Source organism: Anopheles aquasalis, chromosome 3, assembly GCF_943734665.1.
Source record: "Anopheles aquasalis chromosome 3, idAnoAquaMG_Q_19, whole genome shotgun sequence".
NCBI classification, from domain to species: domain Eukaryota; kingdom Metazoa; phylum Arthropoda; class Insecta; order Diptera; family Culicidae; genus Anopheles; species Anopheles aquasalis.
In genome coordinates this window covers 2,392,501-2,415,000 of record NC_064878.1, presented here as the reverse complement: position 1 = coordinate 2,415,000, position 22,500 = coordinate 2,392,501, and the positions used below count along the sequence as shown (strand labels likewise).

Below are 22,500 nucleotides of genomic sequence, written 5' to 3'. Positions count from 1 at the left end.
TACGGATTGAGTGGTGCGAGTCATATGTTTGGCCCGGGCTCATCCGGCGGTTCCGGTGCACACCCGGGTGATCATCACCAGCAGATGGCATCTCAATCTCAACAGCAGGATGAGGAGACGGCAGCAGCGGCCGCAGCATCGGCTGCAGCTGCAGCCCTAGCACACCATGAAGCTGCCGGTCGGATGATAAAGCTCGAGCACGGCAGTCACCATGGAATTCCACCGACGATACCCCATCCAGCGGCTGCCCTGCTTGATCCTTCCTTCTTGCAACAAGCGCTGGAAGCACGTGGAGGTGATATTGCTGGCCGTGAGGCTCTTCATGCCATGGCTTTCGCTGCAGCCGCTCATGCGGCTGTGAACGGGATGAGCACATCTCCCGGAACCCACGGTACGGCTCGATCTCCGAGCCCGAATGTGCTGATGAAGTACATGCGCTCTGTATCGATGAGCTCGCCGGAAGATGAGCGTCACTATCCGCAGCATCCACCGCAACCTCGAGAGGTTGACATGGACGAAGCGGTCCCGGACGCAAGGCAACGGCACCATAATGGGGCAGATGTGCTAGCTTCCTACGGTGGTCGACGTGCAGTTATCGAGCATCCGATGGAGCAGGATTCGATCGATGAGGGCGGCAGTGACTGTGGTGGGCGTGCGTCCAGCAGAGCTGCACCGGAGGCGCAAGACGATCATGTGGAGGATCTGTCGATGGGACCGAAGCGTGACTCGGAGGAAAGGGGCCTTTCGGTATCTCCCCCGCTGGCCGATTTGCGTCGACCTTCGTCACACCGATCAAGGACACCGTCTCCTCATGTGGCCCCGCAACCACAACCGCCACAGCAACAAGGTGTCATAGTGCCTGCTCCCGGTAAGCTGAAGGAAGACTACAACATCTCCATCAAGCGGGAAATCATCGCCGATAGCAACGCACCGTCGCACGAGTCATCGTAGAGGTTGCATCGGTCCCCAGTTCGACCCAGTCACTGGAGACGACCCACCACCTCTGAGGTCTGCTTCATTTCTTAGGTTTTCTTTCCTTTCGTTTGATTGTTTGTTTATTTGTTTGATCGTTTTCTGCGCGATATCATATCTGCCGTACCAGCAGCCTTCTGATAGCATCACGGCCAATCGGGGATTGCTAACGTTCCGATTTGTGAACTGTAGGAGTTGTTTGATGTTTGTTATTCCCCACCCAAGTCTACGGAACCGGTGGACGAAATATGACGAAGACACTAGATGATATGCAATTTTAACCATTTGTTGTTTTTGTAACCTCTGGCCCTAGGGCATGCGGCCACCGGATTCCTAAGTATCTCTAAACGAGTCAGGGAGGATGCGAACGCGCGTTGCAACATAAGTTACCTTACTCGTCGTACTAATTGAACCCACCAAAATTCCTTCGCCCGCTCGCAACGGAGCGATAGCGAAAGGATAGTTAGGGCATCTTGCTAGCATAAATGACACTTATTTATCCAATGACCCATCGAACTACCGATTAATTTACCAGAATCTCTCTTCTTAAGCATTACCGCGTACGCTGAGAAACAATAGACTGAAGCAAGTTACCAATCAATTTTTGCAACAAACCACCGATCGTTCTTATTGTATTGAATGTCGCAACCGAAGTGCAATAGCTGCTTGAACGTAAAACCCTACACAGTGCAGATTTTTCTGAGATTTTGTCAGCACCGTAAAACGCTGGTTAAATCATGTTCTATGCTTAGAACAAAAATGTGCGCCTAGCATCCGTCATAACCCGTACTAACGCCGTGCGGTGCACGGCATTTGAATGTAAGCTCTCCTCCTTTATCCTTGTACATAGGCATGCTTTCGCATACAGTAAACGAACAAGACTAATACAAATACGCATATTTCCTTAGTTGAAGGTTATTAACGACGGTAATGTTTTTCTTTTTAAAATATCCTTTATGTGGAACGCGTAGACGTGTGTAAAGAGTCAAGCTAATATTGGTATCACCAATCTGTACTATTAGTTTTAGTTTTGATTTGAGTTGCAAAACGCAAAATCATAAAATCCTTCACTACTAAAATGCTCCATTTGTGAATGGACATATACATGCCTTTCGTCTCGTCTTATTTCTCGTTTGTGGACGATTTAGCTAATAACTAGAAATACGTGAAGTTACACGTTATATCGCTATTAATTTAGAGGCTTTATGTTGAGCTGCTGAAATATGATTCAACCATTGAGTGCCTATAATAATGATTCCTAGCAGCACATGCGTATCGGTGGAGTAGTGTGTGAAATAGCTCCTAATCGAAAATCCTATTGACTGTACGTTAGGCACTAGAAGCAACATCAATTGAATTTGTTTGGTATTCTATAATACAAAGCCATATCTTACAAACTCGGAAGCGATAGATCGAATCGATGTAATAGTGTGTAACATGGAATGTTCATATACAAGCTAAGATGGAACAGCAGCAAAATAAGGCATTAAAACAACAAAAAAACAAAAAACATTAAGAACGTAGTGAAAATAGAAAATATTAAAAAATAAGGAAAAAATAACTGTATCAAAAAGAATGCCATACACAAAAGATAAATCTAGGTGTTTAAAAGGAAAAAAAAAGATGATAAAAAGTAAGCAAAGCAGAGGTGGAATGTGTGTCGGAGAGAGAATGATGAAGAAACATAATCAAACTAGCAAGGGAAAGGCGGGTAATACGAAAAGTGGAAGTGGATGTTTAAGGTAATGATACTAACTCCTAACTTGATTATTGATATTTGAAGAATATGGTGTAATTATTGAAAAGACTGACTAAGATCCTGTTTGTTGTTACTTAACGCGATGGGGCTTCTAATGTGTAATTTCCGGGAAGAGAATATAGGACACTGTAGCTATATTATGTTAGAACAAAGAGGCAGGAAACCAGCTATTGCATTCATTCGCGTACAAAATTCCGTTCGAATTCCGAACCAGATAAGCCTTTTTTCACTTACATTTGGTTACGACACACACAGATAGACACAGGCATAAAAGACTGCGAGCTCCGAATCAGTTATGTTCTATGGATGGAAGTGTGAGAATGTAGCTTATCTTCAAGGAAATGCGGAAAGGCACCGCGGCCCATGTTGAATGTTAGTTACGTGAATGTAATTTTTAGGTATGCTAGCCGTTGTGGGTGTATGTTTTGTGTTTAGGAGCATCAGCGAGGAATGATAGAACAATCCATTTGAATAGTGCTGGGATGATGCAATATCCACAAGCTGACTGAGGAAAGTTAAGAAAATGTCTACATCCTCCAGAGTATTGCTAGGCCGAGTATTGGAGAAATGGCTGATTCTTCGTGGACCCTCATCTGTAGCAAGTATCATGATATAAAGTCATTGAACCATTTTATCAGAACGGTCGAATGATCGATCGTAGAGGTGGCTAGGAAACGTAGGGTAATCTTTAGACGGCATACTAGCAGCAATTCGAAGGAGCCGAGGAATAGGGAGACTATAACTGTAAGAAAGGGTGCAAGGGCGTATAATTGCGAATGTGTTAATACTGTGAATGAATGAATGTGCAAAGTGTAATGAGCAAGTTAATGTTATGTTTCCTTTTGGAGGAATCGCGACCCCCCTGTTGGATGAGAATCCTTATCTCCTTCCGACGGCATACACCAGAGGACGAACACTGTCTGCGCACAGTGTCAGATGGCAACTGATAAAAGCAATCATTGTCAACGTTACGAGAGACGATTAAAGGTTCAAGTACACCCACAGGCATTTCGGAGTAGAAACTTTGATCAAAAAGTCAATAAAACCATGTAGAAACGTTACCGGTCGTAGTTTTTATTGTTTTATGAGATTGGTTGTGCCTCTAAATCGAACGGTGAAATCCCCGCTTGGCCCTGATTTATGTTGGGGGCAAATTTACGAAAAGAACGTCCTAAAAAAGGTTGAAAGAAAGTTGCTAACGTCGTCGTGCAACTGAATTTGTTCAAGTCGCCAACGGTTAACGAATATTTCTTGGCCGTGAAAGAGTGAAATAACGGGTTATCTATCCTTCTGTCCCCTCAAACCGACTCGTGTGTTCTGTGGCAGGCCGATTTGAAAAAGAGGTTTGCTGCATGGGTAAAAAAAAAAGGTTTGCCCGGTGATAAAGTTTTCAGGAAAAGTGGAGTTGCTCAGGGAAATTAGTTTTGCACGCGAATTTCACGACTCGTGAGGATAACAGGCAAGGATTGCTGCGTTTGTCCTGGCCTTGGTTTGGTAAACCGGAGTGTGCGGAAGGACACGCATGAGCAGCAGCGCGGAGGTCGACGGGTCCGGGATTTTGGGGGTGTGCGCGTAGACGAAGACGGACTCTCGGGTAGTTTTCGGTTCTTGTGAAATCGTTACCGTCGGTGGAAAGGTGGATCTCGGATCGTGCGTCGTTGGGAAAACGGTCGGATAATATACGGAAGAAAATCCGCCAATTTGCGTTGTCTTGATGCGAGAAAAATGGATGAAACATATCTGAAAAACCTCGAAACGGCAGCCCATATCATTATGGTGAGTGTGAGGGGGGATTGTTGGGAAAACAAAGGATCCTTGCGATGCGTGCGCGTTCGCTTGGCGCAAGGAAAATCGATAGACAAGCTGCGTTTGTTTTCGCTGCCCTTCCCTCACGCCCCGTGGTCGTGTGGCTTGTTATTGCGTCGTTTTAGGCTCCGCCGAATTCCATCACGAACCAGCAACGGCACGAGTCGGAGGTTCTGTTCACCAACTTCCGCAAAACCAAGAACCCGTACTCGCTCTGCCAAGCGATTCTGGAGAAATCTTCCGTCGATCTGGTGCTGTTCGAGGCGGCCGACGTGTTGAAGAAGGCCGTGGTCGGAGAATGGAAGTTTATCTCGGAGCAGGACCGCGTCTCGCTGCGCCAGTACCTGTTGAACTACGTGACACAGCGAGACATCCCGGTATTCATCCGGGACAAGCTGCTGCAGGTGGTGGCCATCATGATCAAACGCGCCAGCCTGGAAGACCATGGCGTGGAACGTGGCCAGATCATTGAGGAAACGAAAAAAATGCTCACCTCTGGCGACCTCAAGCAACAGATTCTAAGCTGCAGTATCATGCTGGCCATCCTGGAAGAGTACTGCAACATAGTCCGCTCGGACGATACCGGGCTCAATACGCTGGAACATTTCAAGGCAAAGAAGCAATTTGAGGATTCGGATCTACTGAAAACATTCGTCATGACGCTGCAGGCAATGATTGACATTGTGAGCGCCTTTGATGCGACCAACAGCATGCAAATGTACTTGTTTAAGCAGTTGCTCACCGTCATGGAAACGGTATTGACCTGGGGCTTTCTGCTGCCGAACCTACAGAACGTGCGAGTCATGCACTCGCTGTCGAAGCGTATCATAGATACGTCCGAGATGGTCACCAAGGCGTTGCATGCACCTCCGTTGCGCCTGCAGGCACAGTGGAAGAGTGTGATTTTCGATCCGAAGGTGTTGGAAGTGTTCTTTCACACTTACTGGAAGACTCGCGAGATAGATGACCTCCAACCGAAGGCGCTGATCTGCATGCTACAGCTATCGACTCTGCGGGGCCCCATCATCACGGATAACATCGACGAGAGTATGTCGTACTTGGCGAACTATCTCACTCACTTCCTGTCGATGATGACCAAGTAAGCGGTGAATGATTTCCCACAGCCAACTGCACCATACTTACGATGTTTCCTTTCGTTTCAGCATGGAAATCAAGGACAAGGAAGCTTACAGCTTTTCGCTTATTCTCCGCAAACTGTTCCAGTTCCTGCCGACGGAAATGTTAAAGATGCTACCCAACTCGTTATTTGAGGCATCAATACAGCAGTGCTTCACGTTGACAATGAAGTTCTTTGAGCTATCGGCGGCCGAAGAATCGGCTTCACCGGACGAAGCGCTGTACATCGACGCCCTAAGCAACCTGCTCGGCATATGGTTGTCGTTTTTGAACGATAAACAAAACTACCCAATCGAACCCATGGTTCCCTACATAACGCAGATGTTTGAAAAGTACATTCAATGTCACCTGGCACCGCCTCAGGGCGTAAGGGGTGCAGGGCGGGAGAATGAAACCGGAGAAAACGAAATTACGGAGATTGAAGAACCGGACCGGGAGCGATTTAAAGAGCAGCTTGCTATAATGGGATTTTTTGGCCGAGAAATACCTTTACATTCGTTGGGCTTGTTAGCGAAGCTGCTAGAGGACCGTACACGTAAGCTGGGCACGTACTTGCACATGCTGCACGCTTCGAAATCGCTCTCGATCTCGGATGGAATGAGCCTGGAGAATCTTTTCGATGACATTCACTGGCTGCTGCTGATAAGTGGGCACGTGATGGCCATGGAAGCGGACAGCGAGGAAGCCTCCATTCCGACAAGTATCCTCACAATATGTACCCAGCAGGTGGATGCTGGAAAGACGGACGTATCTACCAGCTTAAAACTGCTCGCATCACCGAATCAGGACATACAGGAGATCCCGAATGCGGAAGCTACCGTCGATCCGGTCCTACGGCTCATGGCAGCCGGTTTTCGATTGTGTGAGCTGGAGAAAACGGCAATCGAGGTGCGAATGTACCAGTTCCTGAGTCCTGAGCTAAGCGCCACACTACTCTGGTTCTTGCGGCACTGGTGCGATTCGTACGTCATGACGATCGACAAACCTACGGCGAATAACATCTTCTCCAACGCTTTCGGTGTGGGCACGGGTGGCGCTCTGTGGGTGATCAACTATCTGTTGAACAAAATTTGTCTCAACGCCCAGCATCTACGGGGCGAACAGGCCGTCATGGAGGAAAGCATTGAACTGCTGCTAGCACTGCAACGCAATAAAGTGCGAGCACAGACGATTTTCAACTCCGAGTACTTCCGTTCGATCTGCGATTTAAAGAGTTTCGATTTGGCGCTGAACGTGAAGCGAAAGCTTCTCCGTGGCTTCGTGACTATCGCGTGCAGTGTCGAAGGCGACGAATTGCGCAAAGAGTACATCACACGAATCGTTGCCGGGACCAAGGAAAAGTACAACATCCTGATGAGCACGTTCCAGCAGCAAACCCACGAAGAACAGTTCAAGCAGAAGGTGATCGAGGTGCTCGAGGAAACAATCGGCTGTGTGCAGGGTGCGTTCGGTAGCCTGATGAAGATACTGTTTATCGAACTTCGGAACGTCTGCGAGCAGCTCTCCACTTTTATGACCGTCTACAAAAACGACACGGTATGGTTGGGGTGCCCTGGTGGTTGCCACGGTTATGAGATAATGTCTACTATGTATTTTACAAAATCGTTGCAGGTAATTGTGGAGCTGATTTTGGAACTGTTGCACGAATTGGAACAGTCAGCGGACGTTAAAATGGTACGTGTCGGAGTACATCAATTCACGGTCGATGTGGTCGGAGTGTACGTCAAGCACAATAGCAACCGCATCTCACTGGATCCCACCAACAGCGAGAGGGATCCGCAGGATTTGATTTTGATTCTGAAGCTCATCAATGGTTTGAGTATGCGAAGCGTCGTGAATGATGACGATGAGGAAACGATCCAGCAAGCCACAGATGTTTGCATTTACAGTCTGATGAGCATCGTCCAATTGATAACGGGCGAATTGATACGCTACCCGGAGCTGTGCTACCAGTACTACATCACTATAACGTCCTTCGTGGAGTGTAAATCATACGTGGTAAGTATAATTGAACTGATGTTTACTTCTTTGCTTTCTCTCACACGTCTGGACTGGGCGCTCTGGTTTTAGGTTCCACAACTTCCTCCAGACTTTTTGAAACAGTTGGTCGCATCGGTTGAGCTCGGGCTTACCTCTTTCACCTCGGATGTGGAGTTAAAGTGCCTCGAGTTTATCGAGGCCTTTGCTGCAGTAGTGCTGGCTCATCAAAATCCCGAATCACAAGTGGCGCAGCTTCTGCAATCGTTCCTAAAGCTGATGCTTGACATGACGATCGGTCAGAAGATCGACTGGAACAATACCACCGACTGGTACAAAGCTATGTTCTGTGTGGTGTGCTGCTTTCCGCAGACATTCAAAGACATGATACAGAGCTTCCTGCAGGAGCACGTAGACAGTAGTACGGAAAAGGCGAAGGAGATGATCAACGATAGCTTGATGCGATTGAACCAGATCGAGTTTATCAACGCGCGATTGATGAAGGTTCGGTTTGTCGATTGGTTCGATCGGTTCGTGTCACTGGTGAGTTTAATGTATAAGAAATAAATTGATATTTGGTACCTATCGCAGCTCCGTTGGAATGAACTCGCCCGCTGGAGAGCTATCTTTTTAATGCTACTTCTACACACATAGAGATAGTGACGGAGCGAAAGATCTAAAGGCAGGGTAAAAGATAGTGTGTGCATGCGCGAAATTTGAAGCACAGGAATCGGAAAAGTTAGCAGAACTCACGAAAGAAGGACAAAAGCAAAGATGATAAACGAATCTAACACCAATCTCAGTGTTTACCCAACGACCTCTCTCTGAATCGTGCTAGTTATGTTCCCTTTCGTTCGTTTCGTGTCAGCTCGTTTCGATAGATATGTGGCAAAGATTGACGGCCTGTTTCTGTGTATCTTACTTATCATCGTTAGGCATTAACCATTGTGTATGTTAGAATTTCGGTTGCAGTTCCTGCCTGGTACTCTGAACAGGAACAGGATCGAATGCGAAGCGGTGTCGATGATGATCCGTATGGCCGGATACATGGAATTCAGATAACGGGAATAGATAGCCGTATAGAGCATGTTTTCGATTTAGAGGAAGTTTAGCTAGGGGTTTACTACAAAACGGAAGGAAGGGAACGTGTATCATTAGATGGAGCAAACGTCCAAACTGATAAAAAAAGTAGCGATAGAGGGAGCAAAAGCGCGAAGGAGCGAACCAAATGCACGACAGAAGGTACATTAGTTATTGATTGCAATTTTTATGAAGCAAAAGTGATAAAGATTTTTTACGAACGCACCATCGCACTTTCCTTAATTCTAATTTAGATAGTGAATAGAGGATTTTCCAACTCGGCGGCACGTTTTCTGCATCATGATGCATTCAGTTCTGACTGACTGCTCCTCCCACGGGGTGGATCATTGGGCTTGATAGAGAGAGAAAGTATGTGACAGTAGAACTGGACGTGAGTGCTGGACGAAGTAAAACAGTTAAGCTTTCAATGCTCGTTCTACGTTGCTTTCTACCGAACAAAGGAATTATGCATAAGGGGAAGCAAGCAAAGGAATGAACGCAGAACAGAAGAATTTTTGAATGTGTGTTTTGTAATATTTTAATAGACGCAGTTGGTTTCGTATAAAGTGCTAGCATTCGCTAGTGAAGGAAGATCAGGGGCCATTGTTGTTCTAAGTAGCATCAAATGGATCGGAACTCGTCGAGTCGAGAGAGAGAGAGTGGGGTTTAGTGGGCAGCCATGTATTTTTCCGCTAATTTTCTTCGCATCTTTACAATCATATGTCTGTAATAACTGCAAAATCGATTGTATGATAATGAACATCGACACAACATTGCTTTACTACAAGATAACTGGCATGTTGTAAAGCGCTCGCGCTCGTTGGGTGTGCGAGTAATGCCAAAATGCCGGCATAAAACCGGCTAAAGGGCGTAATGCGAACGATCTGGTCAGTACATTTGTTAATTTAATGCGTTTTACTCTCGTGTGTTGGCAAAATTATCTGTTGATTAGTGCGCTAGGTTTTTTGGAATCGAGGATTCCTTGCGATCTAGTTAAACCGAAATAATTAAGAAAAACAGGACTAACATTCGAAAATAATAATCACGAAACCATGGTGGAATGACGCACACTGCAAGCAATGGCCACAGTAGCCTACTATCCATCATGTAATATTTTCTTTTTTGCACAAAATCGGTTAGAAAAAGTACGCTTTAAGAGCAGCCGTTTATGATGCATTTGTTAGGCAAAGGAATACAGGCAATCGGCCGAGTATTGTTTTTGAAAAGATACGCCAGCCACAGCCGGCCAGCAGAACAAGATTGAGTACAAATTGAAGTTACAGTTCAACGCTACCGGAATCCAGACATAAAACAGACACAGAAAGGAACATATTTCAAGATATACTTCATAGACAAATGGTTCCGGAAATGATCCTTTCTTGGCTGGCTTCGATTTGATTCGATATCAAGCGCATTGAATATCGATGCGATGATCATGATTATTACTCGTGGCTGCATATTAATAATGATGCTAACCAAATCAAAACTCAAGATAGTAGTTGCGCAGATATTACTTTTTGCTCTATGCATCCGAAAAAAAAACTCGAAATCCTTAACACACGGTGCCGATAAGTTTACATTTTCGTATAGATAGTTTATTTTTAACTTTATGCCCTAAGCTGCACAGGAGAGCGGAACAGGTCAATTTCTTTTTTGCATGACAAGCGGATACTACTAGCGTTACTATACGGCCATTTAAGATCTTCATAAAACTAACATAGACTTTTTATCTGGGGATCGCAAACTGAATGGACTTTTGAGATGAGAGAGTAATCTGCTTATGAGTTGGCTTGGAACATGCTCTAAGCCTCGCCTCTGCAATCTACGTGTATCTAGATACAATCTACAATATTCCACCGAATGTCACTAATAATGCTTCCGACCGAGACTACATCAACAGACCCACGGGGATCGTGAAAGTGAGATCGATCCTGTTGGGACTTTTTCGCTGCTTTTCTATATAAACACTCTACGACTTATTGCAATCGTGCGCTAAAACCGGCCTTTTTTACCATTAAAGTACGTATTTGAGCTTGGCCGGCCCACGTCCATTCATAAGGATGAGTAAACCAAGTTGGTGACCGCCGTGTGCAGTGCGTTCAACCGGGAAGCTGGCATGTTGGCTTCATCGATTCGCAGCGCAAGTGCCTCGAACAGGAGCTGTGTGCTCGACTTGCGAATATTGCAGCTCGCCTCCAGCTGAATAGTTTCGGCAGCGGAACGTATGATTTTTACGCATTCCGATTCAATGTTATCGAGAGAGCGTTTTCGGTTGCCGCTGCTGCTTCCGCCGGTGCTGCTCGGTAGATCGAGTGTTACCGTAGCTGCACGGCCGTCCACGGTGAACCGATCGGTGCTACTTAGTACGGAGGTGCACTCGTTGGCCACCACTGCCGTATCGTCGCGAACGTACTGCCGGTTGTTGGGATGTTCGCACTTGATATCGACGAATCTTTCGTCCGTCATGAACATGCCGTCCAAGAAGGTAGAAGTGTTGGATCTGCAAGCAAGGGTGGGAATCCGCTGTATTGCTCGGGCTACCAAAGGCGTGTCCGCGCTCCGCTACTTACAGAGAGGCCTTGTTGCAGCCAAGTAAAAAAGTGAGACTATCGTAGTATCGCCACTTGCGGGGCTGCTCCTCGTCGGACGTCCCGCGAGATGTATGCTCGGCCCGGCTGAGTTTGATGAATTTGTCCCGCAAACTTTTCCACCGTCTTCGGCACACCTCAACTACAAACAAAAAGCAAAGATCCAAGCGGGCGTTGAAGGGGAATGGGCCTCCCTGATCCGGTGCTCGTAGCTCACCTGGGCAGTGTAGGTCATAGGCAATTTGTTGCCACAATCGTTCCTTGTCGTTCTTCCGTCTATAATTCACGTTTTTCACGTTGTAAAGCACTTCATTTGCACGAACTTTGGCGATTAAGTTTTCCTCAAAAGTCATTTTTACAACACTACAACTAGTTTGTAAACACTTTCGTTGTTGTGTGACATCTTTTTCACAACGGGGTCGTGGTCGTCCACATCACGCGCGACACCCCGTCATTGGTTAAAAATTTACCATTCGTTGCGGTGAGTGTGTATAGGCTAACAGCATCCGTTCATAAACCAATTTATGGGATTAGTGCGGTGTTTTTGGATAATACTGCAAACTTTTCTGATATAAAAAAGTCAGAAAATTATCACCAACAGCCGCCATCAATCGGCATTTCCACGGTAGTCGGAAAAAAAGGGCGCCAAAATCTGCAACGGATTCCTTCAAAGATGATGTGGACGAGGCCTGAAGATAAATTCGGTGAACAATCCAGTTTTTCAAATTTCCACATTTTCAAGTAAATTTCAAACTAAATTTACGTATTCTTTCATTTGTGGTTTCCCCAACACACAGTAAACTGTTTTTTCCTTGCGATAAATAAGTAGAAACATCCCGGGTGTCGGAAGTTTTGAAAAATATATTTACACTCTATGTACGGCGTGCTTGCGGTTTTGTAACAAACTGTATCACTACATCTCTAGAGTTAATTTATGCTAGCAAGGTTGCATACTTTGGCATTGAATTTCATGTTCATGTTCATGTTGGTTTTGTTCGAATAGAACGTCTCACTAATCTACATAAGGGTCTCCCATTAATCTACTGTTTTGCAACTCCGCTGTGCAGGACTGCGCGAGGCGACTAGTTTGAACAACAGTTTTTCCTAACATTCATAAGAGTGATAGGGTAATAAGCTTGACCTCCGGGGATTTTAACATATAGTAGCGTTGAGAAAATCGTAACAGTTGAGCGTCGTCTCGGTCTTTTTGTTCAGTTTTATGTTGTTCAGTTTGTACTTGATGTACTCCTCGACCCAGGACTGAGTTAAATCGAGGTACTTCTCGGGCGCCCCGGGTAGATAGTCGCGGAAACCAAACACCGGAATCGCGGCCTCAATCTGCGTACCGTCCACCCAATTGTTGTAGCTGTTGATGGTTACTATCTGCAGACCGTTCTTGAGTGCCGTACGCCATCCAACATCAAAGTACTGTCCGTTGGAGCGATACCGTTTGATGTTAGTCATGCCGTGGTTTTGATTCATATTTCGTTGATACTTTTTACGATCATAAAATCCAGGACCGATCGTTGGCACAAACAGTAACCGGTAGCTGTCGGCAAATCTTTTCAGTTGATTCCAATTTTTCCACGTGGACGCGTAATTGGCTCCATTGCTCGGTAGATATGTGTAGAAGCCATCGAAACCAGCTCGTCGAACCATCGATTTGTGATCTTTGGTGGCGATGTGTGCGAGCACGATCGCATCGTAGCTCGTACCACGAATCGTAAGTATCCCGTTCCGGCTCAGTAATCTTTTCCACTCGGAATCCGCAATGCGGTATGCTTTGCGAATGTAAAACAGAGGCAAATCACGTTTCTTCGACAGCACATCGTAGTAGCTCAGTGTGCTTATGGCCGTTGGTGCGGGTCCTTTGCCGAATGTATCAACGAAATATTTGATGTTACTTCGTATGCTTTCTATCGTCCGGTCCGGATATTCCAGGATCTCGATCGCCACCTGCAAGTCGTTCGCATGGGCCACTTTGAAAATCATTCGCAGTTGATACTCGGAGAAAGAGGGGTGCCATCCGAGGATAACCGTGCCGATGCCGCAATTTTGAATTTCTTCAAAGTGTTCCCGAACAATTGATTCGCTGCTGTTGTACAGCTTACGCTTCGGATAGAAGGCCGTGTTAATGATGGGCTCATCGTTCGGCCGGAAGGACACGGAATTATTTTCGTAGATCCGCTGTATCAACCGGTCACTGGACGGATGCGTTGGGTTCGGTTTATACCACGCTACCGTGGCGTGGTAAAATATCTGTACGTTACGATTCTTTGGAAACGTTCGGTTACGATGCTCCGCCGCAGGTACTCCCGTAGCCGTTTGCTGGTTGTTGTTCGCCACTAGGCGCTTGATTTTATCCCGGATTATGCGTTCCTTCACCTGATGTTCGTTGTACTTCTCCGGGACGATCGTCTGGCTACGCCACAGCTCGTAGGACACGACGTTCTGGTAGCCATCATTCGGTAGCGAAAGGGGTGCCACTTCCTTTTCCGGGGTGCTTATCGTTGTGTAGAGACAAAATATCAGCAGCAGGAATGATGATACCCCAATGAAACAGATAAACAATTTCATCGACTTAATGCTGCTCAGCTTATGATGACCGAGCACCGACATTTTTCCTGTTTTTTGTGGGCAAATTTACTCGGTTTTACATCATTGAATAACTCCTGGCTCGGGGAAACAACACAAGTCTTTAAGCCCCACAAGAACTAAAGAAAAGGGGGGAACGATGTCCTTTCCAATAGTTGGGGCTCCTAGAGCGCATGTGCAGTAGTTCTGTTTGTAGTCAACGAGCGGTTTTTAATTTTTTTTCCCCCTTCTGCCGAAGGATAATGGTAGGGGTCCGTATTTGTAAACAATTTTTTAAGGACGATCCCTCCCTCTCGAAGCAGGATAACACTACGTGCCGCTCGTTATAGTGCCAACAATCGAACTCCGTGACAGTTTATAGAGCCACCGTATAAAAACACGAGGGACTGTTTTGTTTGCCGATTTTTGATAATTTTTAAGGATTTTCCGTTTTTAAAGGATGCCGCAGGATACGAAACGCATTAATGGGCCGGAAATATCCACCTCGTACCACATCCACTGTGAGGCAAACAATCGGCAATCGTTCGAGGAGCGGCTTGAACAAGCAATTGATGGAAAAAATAAGAGAAAAGACGGCAGAAGCTTCACAGAGAGCCGCAAATATTGTGAGTTTCTTGGTAGTTTTTCGGAGGTTACTCGGATTACACGGATTACAGTGTTTAATTTGTCTTCTTTTTTACAGTTGTGAAAGTTGGTGTAGTGTCCACGGCCAAAGGATCGGCATACATTGAGCTGGGCAACACCAAGGCGATCGTGTCCGTGTTTGATCCAAGGGAAATACCGAAACAAAGCAAATATTGCGCTTTGGGAGAACTGTACTGCGATTTCAAGTTTTCGCCCTTTGCGTCGCTCCTGCGGAAAACACCGCAGTCGGATACGCGTGGTCGCAGTTTGGCGGCGGCATTAGCTAGCGCCCTGAACCCGGCCGTATGCCGGCACTTGTTTCCGAATCTGCAGATCGATGTGTTTGCGAACGTGCTGGAGGACGATGGATCAGCTCTGGCGGCGGTAATCACTGCGGCCGGCTTAGCCCTAGCCGATGCCTGTATCCCTATGTTCGACATTGTTACCGCAACGAGTGCCGCAATTCTCGGAGACCGCATCCTGGTGGATCCAACGGCGGAGGAAGAGAGTCTATGCATGGAAGGATTCACGAAGGATAATCATGGGATTGTAATGCTCGCGAAGCTCCCAACACTGGACCAAGTGCCGGAGATACGCCAATCGGGAAACGTTGATGTGGAAACGCTGTGGCAAGCATGCACCCGCCTGAATGCGGCCTGTACCGAGCTGGTGCCGATCGTGCAGCACGTCTTGGTGAGCAAGGTCAAGTCTCGGTTGGACGAAATCGATCTAGAGAGTGACGACGATGGTGAAACGGTGGAAGTCAAGAATGAAAAACCGGATGAGGACACATCCGAAGACCGGTGAATAAAAGAATTTAACAAAAGACCATTGGTTGGATTCGTTGGTTTCGTTTAATCTACGCGTTTATTTAATCTTCCGGTTTCTCTGGCGGTGGGCCACACGGCTGCAGCATTTTCTCCATTATGTTGAAGCGTATGCGGGCCTTGGATTCGTTTTCGGCGACGGCAAAGTAGCTCAGCATATCGCAGTGACCGAGATAAGTGGCGAGCGAGTCGCGGTGCTGATTCGTTAACCACTCGTACTTGGTAGTGTCCGCATGTCCCGTGCCGATGTACTTGCTCTGTAGATGCTCCAACTGGCTGTGAATGTTGTACCGATCACCCATATTTTCCGATTTTCCAGCTCTCCTTGTGGTTTTCCGGCGCTCCGATTGTTTACCGTCGTTTGTTTGGCTACCCACACAACACACACGATTTAAAACGCAGATCTTCGAATTTCGAAAATGGCGTACAAGTCGAATAGCTTGGTTATAGGTCCTTTATAAGGACACGCGAAACCGCCAATTAATTCAAAAACTGGCGGCAAATAATCGGCCACACAGCAACGGGCCGTTTGCACAGCTGTTTCGCAGCGAACGGATGCGCTGATGAATTAATGGATTGTTTTTAGTGCGAACAAAATATTAACCCAAGTGAACGGCATGCCAGTCTAGAAGCGATGACGGTGTGGTTGATACTTGTGGCGGCGGCGATGGTCTGTGGAGCCCGCGGTGATTGGTTCGACTCTTGTGATCGGGAATTTCAACTGACGAACGTGGCAGATGTAACGCTAAATTCACCGTTCTATCCGGCAAACTATCCGCCCGGTAGCTCCTGTCGGTTTGTGTTAAGTGCACCACCAGGCTACACGATTCAGGCGTCGTGTACGGTGAACATGGTCAATCCTGGAACCGCGTGCACGACTGATTTTTTGTACATTTCAACGGAAGGATTCAAATCACCAGCAGGAAGTGAATTTTTCTGTGGCAAAGGCACCATTACCAGGCAATCGCTGTTCAACAAACTGACCATTTCGTACATTTCGAGCTCGACCAACTCGGGATCCTTCACCTGCCGGGTGATCGTACAGCCGCAGCAATGCGATTGTGGTTGGACCAGAATGGCAAAGATTGTCGGCGGTACTGTGGCGGGAGTGAATGAGTACACTTCGATAGTTGGGCTGCTGGATCCATTAACAGCCAACGTGTTTTGCTCCGGGGCAATCAGTAAGATGGCCATCGAAGCTGCTACTTTTCATAACGCCACCTAAAGGATGGATTTCATTTTTTCGCAGTTAGCGTGAGACACGTCCTTACCGCCGCTCATTGTACGGAAACGATTCCCAACGTTGGCCGAGTGCAGGCTTTGGTTGGTGATCATGATTACCGATCCGGAGTGGACACACCGTACTCAGCGATCTATAGCATCGAACAGATCATTCAACACGAGGCTTACAATGTGGTGAATCGTGATAACGACGTTGCGCTCCTGAAAACAACGGTCAACATGGACTGGAATCGTGGCGTCGGTCCGGTGTGTTTACCATTCAGCTATAGTTCCTACAGTTTTGCAAACTTAGAAGTGGATATTGCGGGCTGGGGAACTACCTCCTTCGGTGGACCAATCAGTAGCGTGCTGCGGAAGACCACACTAACCGTGCTACCGAATGCAGGCTGCTCGGCGCCGTTTTTGAATGATATGAAACTGTGTACATTCGCTGCGGGACGTGATTCATGCCAGTATGACTCCGGTGGCCCATTGTACTTGCGCGGTGTCCAGCGAATGTATTCGATCGGGATTATAAGCTACGGATCGGCTTGTGCTGCTTCCACACCTTCGGTGAATACCCGCGTGACCAGCCAGCTGAACTGGATTCGTTCAAAAACGCCGGAAATTTCATATTGCGTGAAATAAATTGTCCATTTATTGGTAACAGTAGTTCCATTCGGGCGTATTCGTCGTAATCCACTGCATGTAGTTGAGAACGTTCGTGTTGACGCTCGGTTGATTCGAGGCACAAGCGATCCCGTAACCGATAGCGCCGACCAGATAAACGCGCCCATTGTACGCATCGGTGTAGAACAACGGACCGCCTGAATCGCTCTGGCAGGTATCCTTGTCCGCGGTTAGTGTGCACAGCTGCTGCGTGACGGAAAAGTTGGGATAGATCGCCGAGCACTGAGCTCCATCAACGACCGTTAGGCCGACCTTCATGAGGACGTTCGACTTTGGGGCACCATAGTCGAGAGCCCCCCAACCGACGGCTTCCAGCTCGATGCCGATGAATGATGCACCATAGTACTTGAACGGTAAACAGGCGGGCCCTACGCCAGTGTTGAAAAAGATCTCCGAACGTGTTCTTACGATCGCTATGTCGTTTGTGCCCGCCGTAGGATTGTAACCTTCGTGGAGCTTTATCGAAGACAAGAGTATCAGCGCGGAATAGGGCGTATCGGAGCCGGAAGTTATGTTGTGGTCACCCACTAGAAGACCGAGGTTCGGTAACGATCGTCCCATGTAACAGTGAGCTGCCGTCACCGCATGATAGTTGGTTACTGGAAAGGCAAATAAATGTGTTCCGGTTTGCATAAACTATCGGACGGTCCGTCGAACGGGGCCACACTTACTGACTGTTGCACCACAGAATATCCCCTCTCCTCCGGAAGCATCGACCAGCGCGGCCATCATTGGGAATTCGTTCACCAGCGTTTCGACTCCATTTACAATTTTTTTCTGCGGAAAACACGGGCTTATTTCAGAGTTTACACAGCAGCTTCATAGCCTTACCTTGCGTCGCATTCCACATTGACATTCTATTTTGTTGGCCGTGCAGTAGAAGCGTCCACCGTAGGTCGTTCCGGCAACTTGCAGTGCAACTACCAGGCTGTTATAGGTGGATTCGGTGTTCAGCACTCCAGTTCCACAGTACGCTTGGCCATCGGAAAGATTCGGTTGACCATTCGTCGACACAATTAGGCGATCGGTGGCACATGATGAGCTCTATTGAAGGTGAAAAAGGTGCATATTGTAATACCATCTAGTAGCACTCTTTTTTCTGGTTTTACCGAAGGAATTGCTATTTCACTGCAGGAAAGAGCAATGCGCGATCCTTGCGTAGTGCTTAGTGTCCACCGGCACTGAGTGTTGGCTCCATAGTATCCAGGGTAGTTGGGAGAGTATATCGTAAAGGACAGTCCACTGGCTACGTCAATACTATAATCACAGCCACTGTATTGCGCCTTCGAACCCTCGGGTATGGTTGAGATGAGTAAAAGCACGAACCCTGTTTAAGTAACACATTGGGCAATTACACCATTTTGTCGCCATTTGAACCAAATAACACTTTACCAAAAATTAGCTTCATTTCCATCTTTACTCTGTGATGAGATTTTTCCACCAATTTTTATATAGTTGGTGGAAGGGGGCCTGAAATTTACTACGATTGTTATAATAAAATTCCCATCATTCGTGACAGCGGCTTATTAAAGAAGCTTGCAATGAGTGCCGTTTCCACTTCTCTGTATTCACTGTGATTGTTACTATCCTATTCCTGAATTCGTTCGTTACTTCCGAGTCAGATCTTTAAATTAAATGTGAATGCACGGGCAATGGTGCTGTTACTGAAGTGCTGGGGCTGATTTTTGCTACGTTTATACCTTCGACGGAATATACCAAGAAGCGGTCGTGAGAAGAGTAGTAGCGAGCATACAGAACGGAGCGAGCGAAAGATAAGAAGATAAGCAGAGATGGGACAGTGAGCACTAAATAAGTTTACGGCTCCAAGATAGGCTGTTGACAAGGGTCAGCAGTAGCTTCCGGGGTTTGTATATCGTTTGAGTGAAAATAAAACGCCCGAATTGATGGGCGTGGGGGGGAGGTTTGGGGATGAAACTATGCTGCTGGAGCGTTGACCCGAAAAATTTGCGATTTAATTTCGATCCATTCCTTGAACACCAAACACCGGGGGTTGGCATCTTGTCTAATGCAGCTCGAACCCTGCGACACGCAATGACTCCTCCGCGTTGATCAGTTAGAGGCTAGCTAGAGTCGGAATTTTAATCAGTGTTTTATGAGCCCCATTTTAAACACTCGCAAACGCCCTAATGAGGTCAAGAGGAAAAATAAATTATCACCATCATCTGATAGCAACAGCCGAAATAATGCACGATAAATGCTAAGAAACGAATAACAGATAGTAGTTTGGATTATCTAAGCTTCCGTTAGTCAGATGCCTAGCAACACAACCTCCAAAATTACAAGCAGAGCTCCTAAAATTAGGTCAAATAAGCGGCAAGTATGTAAGTATGTAATGAACACGGACGTGTAGTTTGGAGTACGCGCAATTTCACTGTTCCATGGGGTGCATGTTTGTAAACAGATAAGGCGTTTCTCAAAATTTTTATTGTGTAAACCGTCTCGACGAGCTGGTAGCTGTACAGCCGGCGTTAGATTTTGCATATCATTATCATTATCATTGTCGTCGACGTGAAGCTGCGCTTGAGATCATTCCTATTTGCTTTAGCTCTGCACTCCCCTTCCCAAACAAAGATTGGATTGTTTACAGTTTGTCTAACAACAGTAGAGCCAGTGTGTTTGCTTTTATTTTTAAACGCCACGAATTCAACTCACTCAGTTTGGTACGGCGCTTGTGCCGATTTCAATTTGCAGAAGCGAGTGAACGGAATTTTATTGGTACTGGGAGATACTGCTGGCAAAAAAGGGATTAATTTTAGGTTTCTGCACCCAGGTGTTTAACGTTTGTAATAGCCTAGAAGGGGATAATTAAAAAAAAAGAGTCAGCTCAAAGTGAAACCGGTCGGGAATCAGTGAAATCGATTGACAAAAATTTAATTTCACGCACAACTAATTTTCGAGATATTTTATGATCTCCAAACGAACCAACCAACCGACCGACCGATGACGGCCCATTAGGTTTCGCTCGCAAATATTGAATTAAACGGAATGTATATTATTATTATTATTGACATGCTAGCATCCAAAGCAGCACGGTGATTTACGGGAGGACCGCGGGGATTACGGAACGTGATCGCGGTGTGGGCATGGGTTGGTTGGGATTTAATGCAGTAATTGTGCCGATTTTTTCGGTTCTTCAGGCAAGCAAGCCATGCCAATGGAGGCTAATTAATAGTGTTTAAAATGTTGTTTGCTGCGATGGGCGTTGGTTGCTACGGGTACGCAATGGACGCTCACAGCCGGGCCGGGCGTGGATGGACCAATAAAAATCTCACTTTTCGATGGCGTTTCATGATTTATGGTGCATGGCGTCGTTTTGCAGTTTCATCGTTTCCTGTCGAACTACGGTCGCTTGAGATCGTGCGATTAATGCACGCCACTCTTTGCTGATGGAAAAAAGGGCGCCAAGTTCATTGAAAAACGTGGCATAAAGTAGGTGCCAGCTCTACGACGGATCTACGGTGGTAGGCGTCACTTCCGGTGCCGAGAACCGGATGAGTGCATTCGTACCGTGTAGGTAGGCCGAATGCATTCGAGGGCAGCAAAAAAAACAGCCGTTCTCTACAAATTCCGTAGATCCTTTTGTTCGTAGCCAGTTGCTGTTTTGGGAGGGATGGGGAACAGGGGCACGTTTCCGGGGAATCGTGACAGTTTGTTGCCAAACGGCGAACGGGCAAAATGTGTCACTTCGGCCATTTTTTGTGCCTGGTCAGCCGGGAGGAATTCTGCGGAGTAACGGTAGCAAAAACTCTCCCCGGGTGCGAGTAAATGAAACCCAGCGAGCGAGCGAAACGCGAACCAGGGCACGATAACGCAAAGCTCAATTTTCGGGTACGTCAATCAAAAACTAATCAAAAAACCACCGAAAAATGTGCAAACAGGTTTCGCCAGCACAGCCCACAAAGGAGAAGTAGGTTCCAAAGCCCTCGAAACCCGTTTATTTATGTTTCCTGGCTGAATGGAAGCCCTCATATTCTTATCACACGTGTTAGTTGCACGCTACCAACGTGTTGGCACGGTGGAAATGTAGCTGATGGATAGAATTGGATAGTATTTAAGAATGCAAAGTACGTTCTGACGGGCTCAGTGTTGCACTGCGTGTGATCAATGCGTTTCGAATGCGTACCCCGCGGCGTACAATGTTTTGTAAATTAGTGAGATTTAGGTGTCCGCTGCAGCTGTCGGTGCTGGTGCTGCTGCTGCTCGGCACAGCTGAGCAAGTGCAAGGCCAGTGTTCGTTTACGCTCGATATGAAGTTCGGTTCCACGTATCAGCTCGTGTCTCCACGCTATCCACAGAACTATCCCCCGAATATAGAGTGTACGTACTCGATTCGGGCACCGTACGGCTACAGGATCGCTGTCGATTGCCGCACCTTACAGATCCCGAGTGTAAGTAAATTTTGAAGAGCATTTGCAATGGCTACTATGACAGTAGCACTGGTGGCACTGCTGTATCATCCTGACAGAGCACCAACTGTAAGCTGGACTCGCTGAAAGTATCACGGACTGGGCGGTTGGATTTTAGCGACGCTTACGTCTACTGTGGCGTTGGACCACTGCAAGAGAAATCCACCGGGAACCGCTTAACGATGCGCTTGACATCGGCAGCAACGAGCTTCGGTGGCAAGTTTAGCTGTACTCTCAGCATACCGGAACAGAACTGTGAATGTGGTCGAAAGAAAACGGTAACGTGGCAACGTGCGTGCTAGGTTGCCTCGTGATCTCAAGGTAACGGCTTCTTTTTTAGCAACGTATCGTGAACGGAGTGGAGACGGCTGTGAACGAGTTTCCCATGATGGCGGCACTGATCGATGTGAAAACGAAAACCGTTATCTGTGGTGCCACCATCAGTAAGTAGTATACAGGCAGATGGCACACGCAGCACGGAAGTAACCCCTTTTGACCCGATTGATTGTTGACAGTTACCGATAATTATGCCCTGACGGCGGCTCACTGTCTGCTGCAACGTACCAAGGATGATACGGTGCTGTTGGTGGGCGATCACAATATCCGCACCGGGAGCGATACATCGTTTGCGCAGATCTACACCGTGGCTCAGTTTCTGAGTCACTATGGGTTCACCTTGAAACCGGTGGCGAATGATATTGCGATGGTGCGTACCCAGAACGCGATCCAGTACAACGCTGCGGTTGGTCCGGCTTGTCTACCGTGGCGATACGCGCGGCAAACGTTCGAGGGCCAGC

General features: G+C 47.0%; 9 protein-coding genes across 9 annotated transcripts in view; 5 read left to right on the top strand and 4 right to left on the bottom strand.

The window, feature by feature from the left end:
• LOC126576168 (protein bric-a-brac 1) overlaps positions 1-986 on the top strand; it is a 5,375-nt gene extending 4,389 nt beyond the window's left edge. The window contains exon 3 of the mRNA XM_050237332.1: positions 1-986. This exon is cut by the window's left edge and continues 348 nt beyond it. Coding sequence (XP_050093289.1) covers positions 1-951 — 951 coding nt within the window. The 3' untranslated portion in view covers positions 952-986.
• Positions 987-4,102: 3,116 nt separating this feature from the next.
• LOC126575307 (exportin-4-like) lies at positions 4,103-10,220 on the top strand. Its single transcript, XM_050235937.1, has 5 exons — positions 4,103-4,507; positions 4,663-5,636; positions 5,701-7,210; positions 7,286-7,672; positions 7,745-10,220. Exons 1-5 carry the CDS (start codon positions 4,457-4,459, stop codon positions 8,216-8,218), a joined length of 3,396 nt encoding a protein of 1,131 aa, XP_050091894.1. The 5' UTR covers positions 4,103-4,456; the 3' UTR covers positions 8,219-10,220.
• An 80-nt stretch (positions 10,221-10,300) lies between these two features.
• On the bottom strand, positions 10,301-11,709 carry LOC126575308 (uncharacterized). The gene is made up of 3 exons (XM_050235938.1): positions 11,537-11,709; positions 11,302-11,461; positions 10,301-11,231 (listed from the first exon to the last, which is right to left on the bottom strand). The coding sequence occupies exons 1-3, from the start codon at positions 11,670-11,672 to the stop codon at positions 10,784-10,786; spliced, it is 744 nt and encodes a 247-aa protein (XP_050091895.1). The 5' UTR covers positions 11,673-11,709; the 3' UTR covers positions 10,301-10,783.
• A 455-nt stretch (positions 11,710-12,164) lies between these two features.
• LOC126575904 (glycoprotein endo-alpha-1,2-mannosidase-like protein) lies at positions 12,165-13,984 on the bottom strand. Its single transcript, XM_050236923.1, has one exon. The coding sequence runs from the start codon at positions 13,936-13,938 to the stop codon at positions 12,472-12,474; it is 1,467 nt and encodes a 488-aa protein (XP_050092880.1). The 5' UTR covers positions 13,939-13,984; the 3' UTR covers positions 12,165-12,471.
• Positions 13,985-14,281: 297 nt separating this feature from the next.
• Positions 14,282-15,358, top strand: LOC126574832 (exosome complex component MTR3-like). Its single transcript, XM_050235218.1, has 2 exons — positions 14,282-14,519; positions 14,597-15,358. Exons 1-2 carry the CDS (start codon positions 14,354-14,356, stop codon positions 15,343-15,345), a joined length of 915 nt encoding a protein of 304 aa, XP_050091175.1. The 5' UTR covers positions 14,282-14,353; the 3' UTR covers positions 15,346-15,358.
• Positions 15,359-15,382: 24 nt separating this feature from the next.
• Positions 15,383-15,729, bottom strand: LOC126574830 (splicing factor 3B subunit 5). The gene has a single exon (XM_050235217.1). It carries the CDS (start codon positions 15,665-15,667, stop codon positions 15,410-15,412), a length of 258 nt encoding a protein of 85 aa, XP_050091174.1. The 5' UTR covers positions 15,668-15,729; the 3' UTR covers positions 15,383-15,409.
• Positions 15,730-15,999: 270 nt separating this feature from the next.
• LOC126574695 (venom serine protease-like) lies at positions 16,000-17,234 on the top strand. Its single transcript, XM_050235038.1, has 2 exons — positions 16,000-16,546; positions 16,615-17,234. The coding sequence occupies exons 1-2, from the start codon at positions 16,000-16,002 to the stop codon at positions 17,232-17,234; spliced, it is 1,167 nt and encodes a 388-aa protein (XP_050090995.1).
• LOC126574694 (venom serine protease-like) lies at positions 17,222-18,922 on the bottom strand. The gene is made up of 5 exons (XM_050235037.1): positions 18,669-18,922; positions 18,386-18,603; positions 18,108-18,320; positions 17,948-18,053; positions 17,222-17,875 (listed from the first exon to the last, which is right to left on the bottom strand). Exons 1-5 carry the CDS (start codon positions 18,688-18,690, stop codon positions 17,244-17,246), a joined length of 1,191 nt encoding a protein of 396 aa, XP_050090994.1. The 5' UTR covers positions 18,691-18,922; the 3' UTR covers positions 17,222-17,243.
• A 2,568-nt stretch (positions 18,923-21,490) lies between these two features.
• LOC126576093 (venom serine protease-like) overlaps positions 21,491-22,500 on the top strand; it is a 1,510-nt gene continuing 500 nt past the window's right edge. The window contains exons 1-4 of the mRNA XM_050237202.1: positions 21,491-21,685; positions 21,763-21,981; positions 22,044-22,146; positions 22,219-22,500. The exon at positions 22,219-22,500 is cut by the window's right edge and continues 170 nt beyond it. Of these exons, the coding sequence (XP_050093159.1) occupies positions 21,545-21,685; positions 21,763-21,981; positions 22,044-22,146; positions 22,219-22,500 (745 nt within the window). The 5' untranslated portion in view covers positions 21,491-21,544. The remainder of the gene's footprint in view (positions 21,686-21,762; positions 21,982-22,043; positions 22,147-22,218) is intronic.